General features: G+C 46.9%; 1 protein-coding gene across 8 annotated transcripts in view; it reads right to left on the bottom strand.

Annotated features, from left to right (window-relative positions):
* Window positions 1-19636, bottom strand: part of COL16A1 (collagen type XVI alpha 1 chain) — a 706769-nt gene that overhangs the window by 215670 nt on the left and 471463 nt on the right. For all 8 annotated transcript variants that reach the window (XM_069622515.1, XM_069622517.1, XM_069622520.1 and 5 more), the window contains 3 exons: window positions 16783-16905; window positions 12921-12956; window positions 12148-12255 (listed from right to left, as the gene is read on the bottom strand). In XM_069622515.1, the coding sequence (XP_069478616.1) occupies window positions 12148-12255; window positions 12921-12956; window positions 16783-16905 (267 nt within the window). The remainder of the gene's footprint in view (window positions 1-12147; window positions 12256-12920; window positions 12957-16782; window positions 16906-19636) is intronic.

Below are 19636 nucleotides of genomic sequence, written 5' to 3'. Positions count from 1 at the left end.
TGTATGGAGCAAGTGCGAATCGTGTTGCCAATGCGCTTGCTGTGTGGTAACGATGGATAACAAGCAAGAGTACAATCATTCTGGGCTAAAGGTGTTTGCAGTTTGGGTCATTGGGCATAGTGTTTGCTTGGGGTGGTGGTCATGGGGTCTGTGTCTGCTGTGGGGGTCATAGGGCATAGTGTTTTCTTAGGTGTGGGGGTAATGAAGCACCATTCTTTCTTGGGGGTGGGGCCATGGGGCATAGTGTTTGCAGTGGGGGTCGTTGGGCATAGTGTTTGCTTGGGGTGGTGGTCATGGGCCTGTGTTTTCTGTGGGGGTCATAGGGCATAGTTTTTTCTTAAGTGTGGGGGTAATGAAGCATCGTTGTTGCTTGGGGGTGGGGCCATGGGGCATAATGTTTGCAGTGGGGGTCATGAGGCATAATCTTTGCTTGGGGGGGCTAAACCACCTACGCATCCGTCACACTCCAAGCATGAACCCAATCATAAAACTAAAAGAGGCACAGTTAAGTGATGTACCTTCTTCACCTTTTGTGGAATACGGAGCCAACGAAGGCCATAATCCCAAGAGCATGGCCAACCCAAACAGCAAAGTATAACAGTCCAAAATAATGGAATGTCCAATCAAGGGTCAATAAAATATATATCATTTAATTAAACAGACAATATGCAATAACTAAATAGAAAAGACAACAAAAACCCACCCCTGTAGAAAGAATGCAGGATTGAAACAGAGGGAGAAAAGGCAATAAAAAACCCAGTGTTCAAAAAGTATATGTTCTTCAGTTGCAAAAAAAGGGGTTACTGTGGTCTAGCCAGTCTCCAGGACCTAAAATACCCCCCCCCCGCCCACCCCACCAAAACAGGGATGGGAATGCTGTTTTCTTCAGTCATCCCTGCATTCACCACCTGTGAGGAATTCGACCATCTGCACAGGGAGTGTGCACTTGCCTGGGCTTTTTTAAAATATTTTTTAAAGAAATTGAATGATGGGAGATCAACCTCGGAAAATGTTTGGGACAAATCCACACACATTTTCCTATGCTCGCCGTAAAACAAACACATGGTCAAGTGTACTCTGGGGGAGGCAGCCTACAGACACAGTCCTCCTGTCATGTTCAGCTGGAATTTGACAGCCACGGGTAGATCAACGCATCTCAAGAAGGGGAAGGCAACACCTTCCTCCTGCCATGTCCAGCCTAATTAAATATAAGGGCCCATGGATTGGCCCTGCCATTGCAGTTCTGTGTGGTGGCAGCACATACTGATGAGAGTACATTGAAGCAGGACTGCGAAGAGGCCTGGTCACAGAACTAATAAAGGGCAGGAAACCCCAACACCTCTTTGATATGCAATGTGCCAGCTTCAAGCTAGCTCCTACCCTCTATATGAAGGGCAGTGAATATCATGCCTGGGTCAACTGTTTACAGTAGGCAACCCGTGCAGGGAAACCCCTTCCAGTGGGAAGAAGTATGTGATTTGATGGAGACAGAACGTCTGTTCTTGCTACAAACTTCAAGGGAGACCAGTGCTTTGATCAGGAGCCATAGAAAGCTCAATTAACCAGAGAGACACTTTAATTCACAACTGACAGGAAGATGGGTGGGACTTAGTAGTACATATTGTCACTCCTTACCTTTCCTGTTGCAAAGCACTCTGGTTATCACGCATAGCAGAAGATGGTTGTTGGAGAGCCAGGATTGCTTCATTAAGGTAGGCTTAGTGTCAGAGTTTCCTCCAGTGTTAGCCCATTTACACCACGTTTTGCCCACTGTTTGTTTTCCCCTTTGTCAAGGTTCTCTTATTCTTGGGCATTAAAGTATGTTGGAATCTCTCGGTTATTCATGTTATGTAAAGAACTGTCAGAAGACTTGCCTTTAGCAAAAGAAAATAAACATTCTAAAAAGGTTTGGGATCCGAAGGTTAATGTTTTAAAGAGGAAAGAGGTTTGTTTATGTTCTCACGTTATGTCGGCATATTTATCTTACTGAGTTTTTAAGTTTTAAATGATGGATTCACTTCGAAGTGAACCAGAGTTTCTTTTCAGAGGCCTGATGCTCCACATTCCATTTCAAAAGAACGCTGGAGCGTCTGAGGTCCTTCTGAGCGAAATCTTTCAAAGTTATGCGACTAGCATAGTTTCCAATAGGAACTACTTAGTTCATGTCGGTTGAGTAAAGCCGTGCAGACTTGATTTCTCGGAACGAAGGAGATTCTTTTTATTGCGCGTTCAGTGCAGTTCACTTCCCTAGTGAGAGAAGACTGTAAATGTCCTGGCCTCGGCATTGTGCATGTCGACTTTTTCAAGTCCCTGGAGATTAGACAAGAGTGTGGGTAGCACGCAGACTGCTTTAGGTTTTGCCAGCGTTGGAGAGAGAAAAAAAGCTGACGGCATGTAAGGCAGAGCACTGGGAAAAAACACACCTTGTTCCCGGACATTTTACACTGTGGCAAATACAAACATTTCTTAAAGTGTCAGAGAAGTCAATTCACACAACTGCAAATAAGAGCATGTCTAAGAGCTGCGAAAAGACCGTTTACACAGCTGCAAGAACAAACATGTCAAAGTATAGAGGAAAGACAACAACAATGCAAGTGAGAGATTGTAAAAAGAAGTTAGCATATTTTTCATAGTCAATGCTTAATACATAGGTTGAGTAAGAAGCTAAGAGCGCACCTCATGGTGTGAAATTTAATTAACAGATAAGGAATAGAAAGTTCAACTTTTGGAGTGCATTTCAGAAAAGATTGTTTAGGGAAGCAAACAAAATTAATTAACACACACCAGGAGAGATGTGTTTCCTGAGCTAAAGCAGAGGTTCCTCTAGGCAGATTACAGAGAACCAGGTAGTTAGTTAATATTGTAATCTGGATGTTGACATAGTAAAGAGGAGAGGCTGTTGTTAATCAACTGTGTTGTCTCCTTTCTTCCCTCTGCAGATTTTCGAGAGAAAGCTGAAAGGAATCAGATTTTTTATTTTGTCCACTCCCCCTTTCCCCTGGAGGGTTTTGGCGCTCAGCTGTGCATTCTTGGTAGTTGAGTGCGTACCGCTTTTGAGGATCTGCTGGGGTTCTGCAGTTTCTGCTGACTTGAACTCAAGACTCAGCTTGACATTTAGCCTGCACCAATCACTGGACCCATTTGGCTTTAAAAGAGGGTTGGCCCCCTCTTTTCACAGGTCATCCAACAACTTTGAAAGGAGTAAAAAGACTGACCTTTTGGACCGTGGCTGAAGGTACAGACTGCCTTAAAGCTTCCGGCAGTGAAGGAATGCCAAGATTTCTAAGACAGAAGCAATATCCCGCCCCTAAACATCTCCCAGGGAACAGATGGAGATAGCAAATGCAGAGGACCCGTCCAGCAGCTCCAGAACTGGTATCTAGCCAGTACACAGCATGTCTTGCTAGGTTCTGACAGCAAGCCTACAAGGTGGGAAGGGCCAGAGAGCCTCTGACCAATGGACAAGGCCGTGGCCTGCAAACACTCTCCTCAGCTTGGGCTGTCAGCCATAAAGGACAACACATCCCCAGAGAAGAAGCTAAAAGGAGTACCACAACAAAGATCAACTAATGTCCATCTTTTAAGCACATTTTTGAGGCAGTGGAGCCCTCGAACCGTGACCAGCTTCACCACTGACTGTTGTCATGATGCAGTCACGAAAGCCGTCCAAGACGCCTCAACCAACATTCCAGATCTGCCAACCAGCACAGAAACAACAATTCTTGACCATGAGCTGCTGTGTAGGCCAGCCTGCAGCTGTCAGTCCAGCCTCACTTGCATAACTGCCTGCCGCCTGATACCCGCAGATGTTGCCCGTCTTGAACTCTGTTGCAGGTGCTGGGAAGCGTCCTGCAACCAACTTGCATCAAGATCATCTCAAGCACTAGGTACATTGTGGTTCTGTCCCTCTGGTCCTTCTTTGAAGGCCCCTGGTGACATTTACAACCACTTGCTCCCTTGGTGCAGAAACCAAATAACCTTGAACAGTTAAGACTCATTGCTTTACTGACTACCCTTCTGTCAGTATCCAGAGTGCATCCCTTTCCTTCAGAGACTGTCTGTCCTCTGTGTTCCTTTACAGGATAGGTTGTATTTTGTAGGGTGCTAGAACTGTCTGTTGTAATAATGATATAGTAGATATTTGTATACAACTTTGACTGGACAATCCCTTTTATCTTTGGGTAATAATTGTATTTTTGCTGTAATGCAACTAACCAACGATACACGAACTTGCCGAGATATGCCTGCCGTTCCGTCCACATTACCAAAATTGTACAAGGAGGTTTATAATTTACTTGTGTTTCCAATCTGTTTGGATCCCTTCTGGTGCACTAGAGGTGTGGGGCTGATTGATGGTTGATTCATCACACCACCTTACTTTATTACGTAGCCGTTTGGTATGCTATGCAGCGTGCTTTTCTTGAAGCAAGTATCCATCAGTAAGTTCATGAAAAGGTATTGCAGTGAGGGTATATTTCGGTCTGATCTTGTTCTTTTGTCATTTCTAGGCTTGTCTAAAAAGTATATGATTTTTATATATTAAATACCTGGTCCGTGGTAGTGGGGGCATAACAGTGGAGATCCTATCTTGCTGGAAATACCCTTGATCTGCCGTTTACCCTTGGTACTCTATCTCTGCGCACAGGCCACAGTGTGCATTGCATCAGAGTTTGTGCTCTAAAGATGTCCCTGCCAATGTCCAGTGCCATTAAAAAAAAAGGAAATTTGACCAGGAGCACCGTCAGTTTAAAATTGAGTGGACTGGGAAGTTTTTTTTCAATGAGTCCACACCTGATGTGTACTCATGCCTTATTTGCCGCAAGCATTTGCAGTCCCCAATTAATATAATATCCGCCACTATTGCGAAACAAAACATTCACAATATAAGGATGTGCAGGGGGAATAAGAATAAAGAAAGCAGGGCAGCTAAAAACACAACAGACTAAGCAAAAAGGTGTTGTTAAGCAGAAAATAATTATCAGAATTTGCCCCCTTAGCTAGTTACAGTTTGCGTAGTTTATTGCAATGTCAGTACAGCCTTCACAGGTGGGGATTCTGTAAACGACTGCCTGATGGAGTTTCGCGGGGCAGTGTGTTAAGAAAAGAAAGATGCTTTTATGAATGTTCCCCTTTCACGTATGAGTATCCAGCGGCATATTGTAGACATTGCTGCCAATTGTTACAGCCAAATGAAAATGCAACATAAGGACATACAATTCTGTTCAGCTGCCCTTCATGAGAGCAGAGATGCGAGTGACAGAGCCCAGCTGTTCATTTTTATTTGTAAGGTCAATAATGAATTCAACGTATTTCAGAAACTGGCTTCACTGGTATCTTCGCATGGCAGAACTACTGGTGTTAACATTTCTAATGCTTTTCAAAAACTCATCAATGATTTAAATTTGCCATGGAATAATCTGGTAGGTGGGACCACTGATAGGCCCAGCCATGAATGGAGGGGGAAATGGTTTTAATGGCTGCTTAAAAAGACCCCTGGGTGAGTAGTCTGTCCATTAAAAAAAATATCAATGCATTAGACATCAGGAGGCATTATGTGCAAAACATCTGCAATTCACAGAAGTCCAGGACTTCATTGTGAAAACAGTTATTTTATCTGTGCACACTCTTAAAACCACAGGCTGTTTTAGACATTTTTAGAAGAGACAAAGACAGATTATGGAGATGTTTTATATCACACTGATGTTCGATGGCTTAGTCGTGGAAACGTTCTGAAGCAATTCTTTGCTTTGCTGCCATCCCGGAATGGTGTGCCGCCAATGACCTCTGCCTTAATGCTAGTAAGACTGAGATTCTACTCATCGGCACACCCACTCCCTCCTTCCCTGTAGCTCTCTGGCCAGCCTCGCTTGGCCCTCCTCCTGCTCCTACCTGCAAGGCAAAAAACCTCGGGGTCATCTTCGACTCCACACTCTCCTTCTCTCCTCATATATCTGAAGTCTCTAAGAAGTCACACTACCAGCTGCACCTCCTCAGAGGTACTCTTCCCTTCCTCTCCTTCCCCCAGAAGCTCACTGTCTCCCGAGCCCTGGTTCTCTCGAAGCTGGACTACTGTAACAGCCTCTATCTTAATCTGCCTGCCTCCACTCTCCGCCCCCTGCAAATCATCCAGAACAGAACTGCGAGACTTGTCCTTGGCCTCAAGCCCAGGGACCGTATCTCTCCAGGACTGAAATCTCTACACTGACTCCCAGTGGCTGCGAGGATTAAGTTCAAAACCCTCTGCATTGTCCACAAGGCCTTCTGGGGCCTGGGGCCTAAATACCTTCAACTCTCTCTTCCTAAATATCTTCCTTCCCGAGCCCTTCGCTCATCCATCTCCAACTCCCTCAGGGTCAGCCGCTTCTCGAAGCAACGAGCTGGGGGTAGATCTCTCGCCATGGCAGGGGCCTCCCTCTGGAACAGCCTTCCTGCCTCCCTGAAACTTGAGGAGAACCATCTCCGGTTCAGGAAGCACCTCAAAACCTTCCTCTTCGCTTCTGCTTTCTCTCTCCCTCTCCCCTGCTAAATTTGCGACTGAATCTGCACCTAATCTGCAACTGGGCCACTCTCACCGACCTCGGTCCTGGGCCCAGCTACTCTCCTCTTGCACTGCCTCCCTGGCAACCCCTGCACTGAGGGACTGTTTCTGTATCCCTACAGCCCCCCCCTTTCCCAGCACTTGTCTGCACTTACCTTGCACTTGCCACCAGCTGGCCCTATTTATTTACTTTATTCTACTTACTTGTACTGCACTTCCCCCCTCCCCATCCCCTTGCACTTTTCCCTTCCCCCTCTCCCTGCACTTGCACGGTCTGAATGACACCTGGCCTAGTAGGATCATTGTTTGTCTTCCCCTTGTTCCCCCCGCCCTGCCTCGTCGCGCCTTGAAACACTTGTGTATAGGCGCGTTACAAATGCCATATCATATCATATCATATCATACGACAGGAAATTGAAGCATTCCTTGATAAAAAGGGAATGGACGATTCTGTCATACAAGATATTGAATGGGTAGCTGACTTTGCCTTTCTGACTGACCTGATGGGTCCATTTGAAAGACTTAAATGTATAGCTGCAAGGAAGCTTGAAATCTAATCTCTGATCGGTTTGAGGCAGTTTGTGCTTTTGAAATAAAGTTAAGACTTCTGACAGCCCAACTGGAATAAGGGCTGTTGGTACACTTCCCCGCATGTGCAGAGGCTTTCGCCCATGAGTGGTATGTTGGATGGCATTGGCATGGGAAGGTCCTAGCTGAATTGCAACTTGTTTTTGGGAATCGGTTCTCACAATTTAAATCCCAGCGAGCCTCTTTTAAACTTTTTGCAGACCCTTTCTCTGCTGATGTTGAAAACGTGCCACCTGAACTTCAACTGGAAGGGATTGAATTTGAATGCTATAGTGCCCTCAAAAATAAACACACAGAGATGCCTTCATTAGCCTTTTACCAGTCTCTGAACACAGCTCAATTTCCCAATCTGTCCCGGGAAGCATTAAAGAGGGTGTCCATGTTTGGCAGTACCTACATTTGTGAGCAGGTTTTCTCTCAGTTGAAATTTCATTAAGCCAGTCTAAGGCCAAGGCTCACTGACCACCATCTCAATGCTATTCTGAGAGGTGGCACAGCATCACTGGAGCGTCAGATCCCCAAAACTGACATCTGAGAAACGCTGCAATGTTTCTCACTGATCAAGTATGTCTGCTGCACTGTTCTTCTCCCACTTAAAAAAAGAAACAGCATTTCCTAATCCTCACGGTTCATTGCTCACTTACAGCCGCGCCAGAAGCTGTGCAAAATGACAGAGCGTGTGCGTTGCAAATCTAAAGCAGCCTAATGTGTGAAATGTTTGAGCGCAGTGTTTTTCTCCTGAATGATTTTCCTACTTTGTCTACTATTGCCAATATGTCCTTAGGAAAGAAATAAATGATAAAAATGCAAATAGTGTAGTACAGAATTTAAGTTTGAAATACAAATGAAGACTGGTACACCTTTTTATTTTTCAATGTGTTTATTAAAAATAAGGGGTTGAAAAACCGTCCTGCCAAGCCCTCGCCCTGCCTACCACCCCGCCTACCGACCATCACACATTTACATTTCAGCCCCCAATAGGCAGCATGTAAGGTGCATTCGGGCCTCTGATAAAATCAGCTGTGCACCCCTGCATTAAGGTAACAAAAGACGCTACGTGCCAGACCAAAGGGAGAGTGGCGAGTAGTGAGCGCAAGCGCGATGGGCTTGTGCGTCTGCCAATACCGGCAATGCACGATCTGGAGCGTGCAACGGTCGCTTCTCTGCAGGAGTGCACACCCAGGCTTCCATCAACCAAGGTAGTTCTGGCAGCAGCATAAACGAAGCGCTGTCTATGAAAGAGACGTGTATATATATTGGTCCTGAGTAGTTAACACTTATCATGAATGCTAATAAAAAAGTGTACATACTTAGTAGACTGGAAAAAGTCATAAAATGGTAGAAAATATATGCACTGCAAATGGTTTTATGTTCTCAATGCTACAAGATTCAGTAAATGTCAAAAGAGGTAGGTGTTCGACCTTCTGGAATGAAAACGGAAGTGAAGAAATCCCTCAAACTGATAGAAGAAGGAACACAGGTGCATCAGATTATTAAGGGAATAGTTTGGATGGGAGGCTAATTTGGAAGACTGGGAGAGTGCTTACAGATAAGAACTCAATTGACTTGTATTTATTTTCTTCTTGTTCCATTTTCCTCCCCCTCTGCAGATTCTCACTCCTCTGCAGATTCCCCACCCCTCTACTGATTCCAACCCCTTGCAGATTCCCATCCCTCTGCAGATTCCTTACTCCTCTGCCAATTCTCTACTCCTCTACATATTCTCACTCCTCTGCAGATTCCCAACCCTCCGCACATTCCTACTCTTATGCACATTCCCACTCCTATGCACATTCCCTACCCCTCTGCAGATTCCCATCCCTCTGCAGATTCCCTACTCCTCTGCAGATTCTGACTCCTCTTCAGATTCCCACCCCTGCGCAGATTCCCACTCCTCTGCAGATTCCCTACTCCTCTGCAGATTCCTACTCCTCGGCAGATTCCCTACTCCTCTGCAGATTCCCTACTCCTCTGCAGATATTCTACTCCTCTGCAGAGTGTCTACTCCTCTACAGATTTCTACCCCTCTGCAGATTCCCTACCCCTCTGCAGATTCCCACCCCAATGCAGATTCCCTACCCCCTGCAGATTCCCTACTCCTCTGCAGATTCCCACCCCATGCACATTCCTACTCCTATGCACATTCCCACTCCTATGCACATTACCTACCCTTCTGCAGATTCCCACCCCTCTGCAGATGTCCTACTGCTCTGCAGATTCCCTACTCCTCTGCAGATTCTGACTCCTCTTCAGATTCCCACCCCTGTGCAGATTCCCACTCCTCTGCAGATTCCCTACTCCTCTGCAGATTCCTACTCCTCTGCAGATTCCCTACTCCTCTGCAGATTCCCTAATCCTCTGCAGATTCCCACCCTGCACAGATTCCCTACTCATCTGCATATGTTCTGCTCATCTACAGATTCCCTACTCCTCTGCAGATTCCCTACTCCTCTGCAGATGTCTACTCCTCTGCAGATTCCTACTCCTCTGCAGATTCCCTACCCCTCTGCAGATTCCTACCCCTCTGCAGATTCCTTACTCGTCTGCAGTCTCTATTCCTCTACATATTCCCACCCCTCTGCAGATTCCCACCCCTATGCAGATTCCCACCCCTCTGAAGATTCCCTACTCCTCTGCGGATTCCCACCCCTATACACATTCCTACTCCTATGCATATTCCCACTCCTATGCACATTACCTACCCCTCTGCAGATTCCCACCCCTCTGCAGATGTCCTACTGCTCTGCAGATTCCCTACTCCTCTTCAGATTCCCACCCTTTGCAGATTAGCACTCCTCTGCAGATCCCCTACCCCTCTGCAGATTTGCACCCCTGCGCAGATTCACTACTCATCTGCATATGTTCTGCTCTTCTACAGATTCCCTACTCCTCTACAGATTCCCTACTCCTCTGCAGATTCCCTACTCCTCTGCAGATTCCCACTCCTCTACAGATTCCCTACTCCTCTGCAGATTCCCTTCTCCTCTGCAGATTCCCTTCTCCTCTACAGATTCCCTACTCCTCTACAGATTCCTTACTCCTCTGCAGTCTCTATTCCTCTACATATTCCCACCCCTCTGCAGATTCCATAACCCTCTGCAGATTCCCACCCCTATGCAGATTCTCACCCCTCTGCAGATTCCCTACTCCTCTGCAGATTCCCACCCCTATGCACATTCCCACCCCTCTGCAGATTCCTTACTCCTCTGCAGATTCACTAACAGCTGCCTCACACTAGCGAGAGCCCTCATACAGTCTAAGTTAGACTACTGCAACAGCCTCTACTTAGGTGCCAACCAAGCTATAATTAGTAAACTCCAAGTCATTCAAAACAATGCGCTACGAGCAGCACTAAACATTCCTAGGCGAGAGCATATCTCGGACATTAGAATCACATGCAAATGGCTTACCATTCAACAAAAAATCGACCTAAAAACTCTCTGCCTCACATACAAAGCCCTCAACCACCTAGCCCCCCCTACCTTACCAGCAAATTCACCTGGAAGCAGTCCATCAGAACTACTAGATCTTCCAACACCCTATACCTCATGGTACCCAGATTTATCTCTAAAAGAGCCAGAGGCTCGAGCTTCACTGTCCTCGCCTCCCAACGCTGGAACTCCTTGCCACTAAACATTAAGTCGGCGAAATCTTTCCAGTCCTTCAGGAAACTTGCCATTGGGTGGCTATTGGCAAAAAGTCAATCAGTATGTTAGACACAGCCACTATCTGTATTTACTGCACATGTATCACTTATGTCATTAATGGATGCCTTCATTGCCACTGTCTGTACTTTCTGTATATAACCCTTGCTAAAAAGGATCACTGTTAATTACAATGTATTGTGCTTTGTAACCTGTACCAGCGCCCATTTACTCCCAGGTCTGCAGCGCTATATAAATAAAATAAACAAACAAACAAACAAACAAACAAACTAACTAACCCTCTGCAGATTCCCTACCCCTCTGCAGATTCCCACCCCTATGCAGATTCCCACCCCTCTGCAGATTCCCTACTCCTCTGCAGATTCCCACCCCTATGCACACTCCCACCCCTCTGCAGATTCCCTACTCCTCTGCAGATTCCCTAACCCTCTGCAGATTCCCTACCCTCTGCAGATTCCCACCCCTATGCAGATTCCTACCCCTTTGCAGATTCCCTACTCCTCTGCAGATTCCCTAACCCTCTGCAGATTCCCTACCCTCTGCAGATTCCCACCCCTATGCAGATTCCCACCCCTATGCAGATTCCTACTCCTCTGCAGATTTCTGGAAACAGCCTGAGAGGAAGAGTCTGTGAGTTTTTTTTGTTTTATCCCATTCCCTAGCTGCAGGCGCAACGCTCTAGTGGGTCTGTGGCGAGCAGCAGCTTCTGTGGATTTCTGCACCTGACACATGAATGCACTTTATAGTTTGAATGCAGCCATCCTGCAATGACGAGAATTGGAGAGGGATGCGTTTTGGGTCAGGACTGGTCCTTCTTTAGGGAACTTTCTGCCCTCAGGATTTTCACGTAGAATGCAGGAATCTATGCTGTGACCCGCTGAAAGTGAGTCAGATGAAGGGCAGTATTAATGTGATTTTCTTCGAAGTAAGGATACTCCAAGCTTAGGGAAAAGAGTGGACATCAATGGCAACCAAATGAAAGCAGGCTCGCCCACTATTTATTCCTACGCTTGGAGTTTCCCTGACCTACCACCCGTTCAGGCGCACTGCCTGCTGGGAGATATGTTGGTTTCCTGATAGCCCTTCCTGCACAAGACAAGCTTAGAAACAACATTTTTCCTGGCACAATCCAGAGGGTTCAGCGAAGGAGGCTACTGTTTTCAGAGTGTGTGTGCAAAGAGCGATTCTTGTCACAGGTGTACCTCCCACGGCCATCTTACCCGCCCCCCCCCCCCCCCCCGTCATACAGGCTTTGCAGAGCTTCCACCTATAGACGCAAACACCCCTAGGATAAACCGTCTGTCTTTAATACTCAACAGCCTGAAGCGTCCACCCTCAGCTCAGAGGGCATATTACCTTCTCTCCCTTGATGCCGGACGGGCCACTCATGCCTGGTTCACCTGCCAGCCCAGGTACCCCCGCTGTGCCTGGAATGCCTGCATCGCCAGGGTCCCCAGCACTTCCCTGGAAGGACAAATTCAGAGTGCACTGAGAAAGCAATACAGCCACACTAGCCAAATAGATCACAATAGGAGCTGGAGGGGTGTGGGGGGGGGGGGGGTGGATTAAAACAGATCCGATGACAATGGGCCATAAAACCAAAGATAAGGACTGGGCATGACAACAGATTTGATGATAATGTGCAGAAGATCAGATCTGATGATTATGGGCCATGAATCCAGAAATTAGGATGACTGGGTATGATGCCAGGTTTGATGATAATGGGCCATGAATCCAGAATTTAGGATGACTGGGTATGATGCCAGGTTTGATGATAATGAGCAGAAAACCATATAGTTGGGGGAGCTGACCTGGCCAGTAACGCCCTGCCAGACGCGAGGGCCTCAACGAGGGTTTTGGGCTGTAACGGCCATGTTCCGCAATCGCCCTTCCACAGGTGCGATGTCACAGTACACTCAGGTTAAGTAAGGGCATTACACCCGGTAAGGACCCCTTGCGCTTCGGCAAGCTCATTGTAACTGGGGACATGTACGGAGCCTGCAAGGATTTCTTTGGGGAATTCAGGGCAAACGTATTGCCCGATAGCACTTAAGGAGTCGCGGCGCAAGCGGCCTAGGATTACGCCACGCTCTGCACGCTCTACATCAGTGATGCCAAAGGTGTCTCACCTTCTGGCCCTTTGATCCAGATGACCCAGGTCTGCCCTAAACACAGAAAAGGATGAAAAGAAGCAAGTGTACAGTCAGTATCTTTCTAGTGCTTGCTGCACACAGAGACTTATAAACAACAGGCTTGGAACATACCATCCATTATACAGTAATGCAAACAGGTGCACAGGAAACTGAAGGTCATAACCCCCACCTCAGGAAACTGAAGGGTATAACCCCCACCTTACATCCAGCACAGGAAACTGAAGGGTAAAACCTCCACCTCACATCTAGCTCAGGCAGCACAGGAAACTTTAGGGTATAACCCCCACTTCATATCCAGCTCAGGCTGGACAGGAAACTGAAGGGTATAACCCCCACCTAACATCCAGCACAGGCAGCACAGGAAACTGAAGGGTATAGCCCCCCACCTCACAACCAGCTCAGGTAGTACAGGAAACTGAAGGGTATAATCACAACCTCACATCCAGCACAGGCCACACAGGAAACTCAAGGGTACAACGCCCAACTCAAATCCAGCTCAGACCACACAGGAAACTGAAGTGTATAACCCCCACCTCACATCCAGCTCAGGCCACACATGAAACTGAAGGGTATAACCCCCACCTCACACCCAGCTCAGGCAGCACAGGAAACTGAAGGGTATAACCCCCACCTCACACCCAGCTTAGGCAGCACAGGAAACTGAAGGGTATAACCCCCACCTCACATCCAGTTCAGGCCACACAGGAAACGGAAGGGAATAAACCCCACCTCACATCCAGCACAGGCAGATCAGGGAACTGAAGGGTATAACCCCAACCTCACATCCAGCTCAGGCTGGACAGAAACGGAAGGGAATAAACCCCACCTCACATCCAGCACAGGCAGCTCAGGGAACTGAAGGGTATAACCCCCACCTCACATCCAGCACAATCAGCTCAGGAAACGGAAGGGTATAACCCCCACCTCACATCCAGCTTAGGCCACACAGGAAACTGAAGGGTATAACCCCCACCTCACATCCAGCTCAGGCCACACAGGAAACTAAAGGGTATAACACCCACCTCACATCCAGCACAGGCAGCACAGGAAACTGAAGGGTATAACCCCCACCTCACATCCAGCTCAGGCCACACAGGAAACTGAAGGGTATAACACCCACCTCACATCCAGCACAGGCAGCACAGGAAACTGAAGGGTATAATCCCCACCTCACATCCAGCTCAGGCCACACAGGAAACTGAAGGGTATAACCCCTACCTCACATCCAGCACAGGCAGCACAGGAAACTGAAGGGTATAACCCCCACCTCACATCCAGCTCAGGCCATACAGGAAACTGAAGGGTATAACACCCACCTCACATCCAGCACAGGCAGCACAGAAAACTGAAGGGTATAATCCCCACCTCACATCCAGCTCAGGCCACACAGGAAACTGAAGGGTATAACCCCCACCTAACATCCAGCTCAGGCAGCACAGGAAGCTAAAGGGTATAACTCCCACCTAACATCCAGCTCAGGCAGCACAGGAAACTGAAGGGTATAACCCCCACCTAACATACAGCTCAGGCAGCACAGGAAACTGAAGGGTATAACCCCCACCTCACATCCAGCTCAGGCAGTACAGAAAACTCAAGGGTATAACCCCCACCTCACATCCAGCTCAGGCGGCACATGAAACTGAAGGATATAACCCCCACCTCACATCCAGCTCAGGCCACACAGGAAACTGAAGGGTCTAACCCCCACCTCACATCCAGCACAGGCAGCAATGGTAACTGAAGGGTATAACCCCCACCTCACATCCAGCTTAGGCCACACAGGAAACTGAAGGGCATAACCCCCACCTCACATCCAGCACAGGCAGCACAGGAAACTGAAGGGTATAATCCCCACCTCACATCTAGCTCAGGCCACACAGGAAACCGAAGGGTATAACTCCCACCTAACATCCAGCTCAGGCAGCACAGGAAGCTCAAGGGTATAACTCCCACCTAACATCCAGCTCAGACAGCACAGGAAACTGAAGGGTATAACCCCCACCTAAGATAAAGCTCAGGCAGCACAGGAAACTGAAGGGTATAACCCCCACCTCACATCCAGCTCAGGCAGTACAGAAAACTGAAGGGTATAACCCCCACCTCACATCCAGCTCAGGCGTCACATGAAACTGAAGGGTATAACCCCCACCTCACATCCAGCTCAGGCCACACAGGAAACTGAAGGGTCTAACCCCCACCTCACATCCAGCACAGGCAGCAATGGTAACTGAAGGGTATAACCCCCACCTCACATCCAGCACAGGCAGCACAGGAAACGGAAGGGTCTAACCCCCACCTCATATCCAGCTCAGGTGGCACAGGAAACTGAAGGGTATAACCCCCACCTCACATCCAGCACTAGAAAGTGAAGGGTATAACCCCCACCTCACATCCAGCTCAGTCAGCACAGGAAACTGAAGGGTATAACCCTCACCTCATGTCCAGCTCAGGCTGCGCAAAAAACGGCAGGGTACAACCCCCACCTCCCATCCAGCACAGACAGCACAGGAAACTGAAGGGTATAATCCCCACCACACAGGCATCACTGCACTGCAATTATTATAGAAAGGGTATAACACCCACCTGACATGCAGCACAGGAAACTGAAGGGTATAACCCCTACCCGACATCCAACACAGGCAGCAGAGGAAACTGAAGGGTATAACCCCCACCTCACATCCGGCACAGGCAGCAGAGGAAACTGAAGGGTATAATCCCCACCTCACATCCAGCACTGGAAAGTGAAGGGTATAACCCCCACCTCACATCCAGCTCAGGCAGCAGAGGAAACGGAAGGGTATAACCCCCACCTCACATCCAGCACAGGGAACTGAAGGGTATAACCCCCACCTCACATACAGCACAGGCAGCAGAGGAAACGGAAGGGTATAACCCCCACCTCACATCCGGCACAGGCAGCAGAGGAAACTTAAGCATATAACGCCCACCTGACATCCAATACAGGCAGCAGAGGAAACTTAAGGGTATAACACCCACTACACAGACATCACTGTACTGCGATCGTTATAGAAACGCCACCTCACATCCAGCACAGCCAGCAAAGAAAACAGAAGTGTGTAAACCTTTTCCCCTTGGGCACGATGGAAACAGACCACTGGGTGCTGTGTAAACTGCAAGAACTGGAACTCCCCGTGCGCAGGGCAAGATGGAAACTTGGACTATCTTAACACTGGGTGCTGTGTAAACTGTCAGTATCTGCATGTTGCAGTATTGCGGAAATGCCCGATATCTCATCTGCTCACTGGCTATGGTGGAACTAGAAGCAGCTGCCCACACTGCAGTGTGGGTATTGCAGGTATTTGCAATGATAGGCCAGGGGCAACTGTCCGTATCTGCCCACATGAGATATTTGCAATGCATGCATACAAGGGTCTTCTGGAAACCGTCCATCCCTGTGTATTGGGGTGTCGTTGCACCGGCTAGTATGCCAGTGCAGGTGCATAACGCCACATGCATTGGTGGAGAAAAGTAAAATCTACAGTCTACCTACCGGGGAACTTGGGACGGGACACGGCGCCCCTTCTAAGTGATATAGACACTGCAGTAACTGGGGGACAGGACATCATGGAAAGTATCAATGCCAGAGTACTGGGCCAACATGAAGTTGGCCATATCCGAGTATCAGGGTACTGACACTGACTAATCACATGCACAGTGTTCCACAGCTGTGGCTCTTCGCGGGAGGTGCCCAGATACAAGCCCAGGCTATGAACTTGACATGGGCGGGATGTGGACCATCTTCCTTGCTTGCACCTCCCATCCCATGTGTTGCTGCAGAATAGACTTCCCATCGTGCATCAGGGTATGCGTTACTCACTGGATTGCCGTCCAATCCGGGTTCACCTTTTTCCCCTTGCAGTCCAGGCCCTGCCACGAGCACCTCCCGGTCTGCACCGCTGGTGTTCACTATCAGTCCTGCACACTGCCCACAGGAGTCTCCCTAAAAGACAGGAGATTGTGTTAATACTAGCAGGAGGGCAGAAGCATAGCGCATGAGACAGAGCAGTAATACTGCCTTTACTATTGGTTCAAGGAATAGTGCCCCAGTACCACTGCCACCGATACTGTTTCTACAACTACCCCTTGTATACTAGTGCAGCTGTTACTATTATAACTGTTGATGCCACCACTGCAACTACTACCAATACCACTACTGCTGGCAGTACTACTATTGTGATTACTGTTACTACTGTTGATACTATTATTTCCACTGCAGGTATTTCTGCAATTACTAATACCACTACTGCTGATAGTACCGAGGGTACAATTAATACTGCTGCTGCTAATACATCTACTACTAATGTTACTACTGCTGCTACTGCTGTGATTACAATTACTACTGTTGCTACTACTACTTCCACTGCAGGTATTTCTGCTATTACTAATACCAATACTGCTGGCAGTATGGAGGGTACTATTAATACTGCTGCTGTTACCACGATGACTACTACTGTTACTACTGCTGCTACTACTGTGATTTCGATTACTATTGTTGATGCTACTACTTTCACTGCAACTACTTTTGCTATTTCTATACCACTACTTCTGGCAGTACTGAGGGTACTATTAATACTGCTGCTGCTACTACATATACTACTACTAATGCTTCTACTACTGTGATTACTATTAATACTGCTGCTGATACTACTTCCACTGCAACTACTTCTGCTATTACTAATACCATGTCTGCTGGTAGTACAGAGGGTACTGTTAATACTGCTGTTGCTACTACTACTGTTACTACTGCTGCTACTACTGTGATTACTATTAATACTGCTGCTGCTACTACTATTTAATTAGCACTGTTGGTACTACTTTGATTACTATTACTACTGTTGATGCTACTACTTTCCCTGCAACTACTTCTGCTATTTCTAATACCACTACTTCTGGCAGTGCGTAGGATACTATTAATACTGCTGCTGCTACTACATCTACTACTACTACTGCTTCTACTACTGTGATTACTATTAATACTGCTGCTGCTACTACCATTACCACTGCTGCTACTACTGTGATTACTATTGCTACTGTTGATGCTACTACTTCCACTGCAACTTCTTCTGCTATTTTTAATACCACTACTTCTGGCAGTACGAAGGGTACTGTTAATACTGCTGCTGCTGCTCCATCTACTACTACTGCTGCTAATGCTGTGATTACTATTAATACTTCTGCTGCTAAACTAATGCTGCTACTGCTGTGATTACTATTACTACTGTTGTTGCTACTACCTCCACTGCAATTACTTCTGCTACTATAATACCACTACTGCTGGCAGGACAGAGGGTACTATTAATACTGCTGCTGCTACTACTGATGTTACTACGGCTGCTACTACTGTGATTACTATTACTACTGTTGATGCTACTACTTCCACTGCAACTACTTCTGCTATTACTAATACCATGTCTGCTGGTAGTACAGAGGGTTCTATTAATACTGCTGCTGCTACTACTACTGTTACTACTGCTGCTACTACTGTGATTACTATTACTACTGTTTATGCAACTACTTCCACTGCAACTACTTCTGCTATAACTAATACCTATGATAGCTGGTGGCAATACGGAGGGTTCTATTAATACTGTCGCTGCTACTACATCTACTACTACTGTTACTACTGCTGCTACTACTGTGATTACTATAACTACTGTTGATGCTATTACTTCCACTGCAACTACTTCTGCTATTACTAATACAGCTATTGCTAGCAGTACTGAGGGTACTATTAATACTGCTGCTGCTACTACATATACTACTACTAATGCTTCTACTACTGTGATTACTGTTAATACTGCTGCTGATACTACTTCCACTGCAACTACTTCTGCTATTACTAATACCATGTCTGCTGGTAGTACAGAGGCTACTGTTAATACTGCTGTTGCTACTACTACTGTTACTACTGCTGCTACTACTGTGATTACTATTAATACTGCTGCTGCTACTACTATTTAATTAGCACTGTTGCTACTACTTTGATTACTATTACTACTGTTGATGCTACTACTTTCCCTGCAACTACTTCTGCTATTTCTAATACCACTACTTCTGGCAGTGCGTAGGATACTATTAATACTGCTGCTGCTACTACATCTACTACTACTACTGCTTCTACTACTGTGATTACTATTAATACTGCTGCTGCTACTACCATTACCACTGCTGCTACTACTGTGATTACTATTGCTACTGTTGATGCTACTACTTCCACTGCAACTTCTTCTGCTATTTTTAATACCACTACTTCTGGCAGTACGAAGGGTACTGTTAATACTGCTGCTGCTGCTCCATCTACTACTACTGCTGCTAATGCTGTGATTACTATTAATACTTCTGCTGCTAAACTAATGCTGCTACTGCTGTGATTACTATTACTACTGTTGTTGCTACTACCTCCACTGCAATTACTTCTGCTACTATAATACCACTACTGCTGGCAGGACAGAGGGTACTATTAATACTGCTGCTGCTACTACTGATGTTACTACGGCTGCTACTACTGTGATTACTATTACTACTGTTGATGCTACTACTTCCACTGCAACTACTTCTGCTATTACTAATACCATGTCTGCTGGTAGTACAGAGGGTTCTATTAATACTGCTGCTGCTACTACTACTGTTACTACTGCTGCTACTACTGTGATTACTATTACTACTGTTTA

Source organism: Ambystoma mexicanum, chromosome 11 (assembly GCF_040938575.1).
Source record: "Ambystoma mexicanum isolate Mex_15411 chromosome 11, UKY_AmexF1_1, whole genome shotgun sequence".
NCBI classification, from domain to species: domain Eukaryota; kingdom Metazoa; phylum Chordata; class Amphibia; order Caudata; family Ambystomatidae; genus Ambystoma; species Ambystoma mexicanum.
Note: the sequence above shows the minus strand (reverse complement) of the source record. Positions and strands in the feature narration are given on the sequence as shown.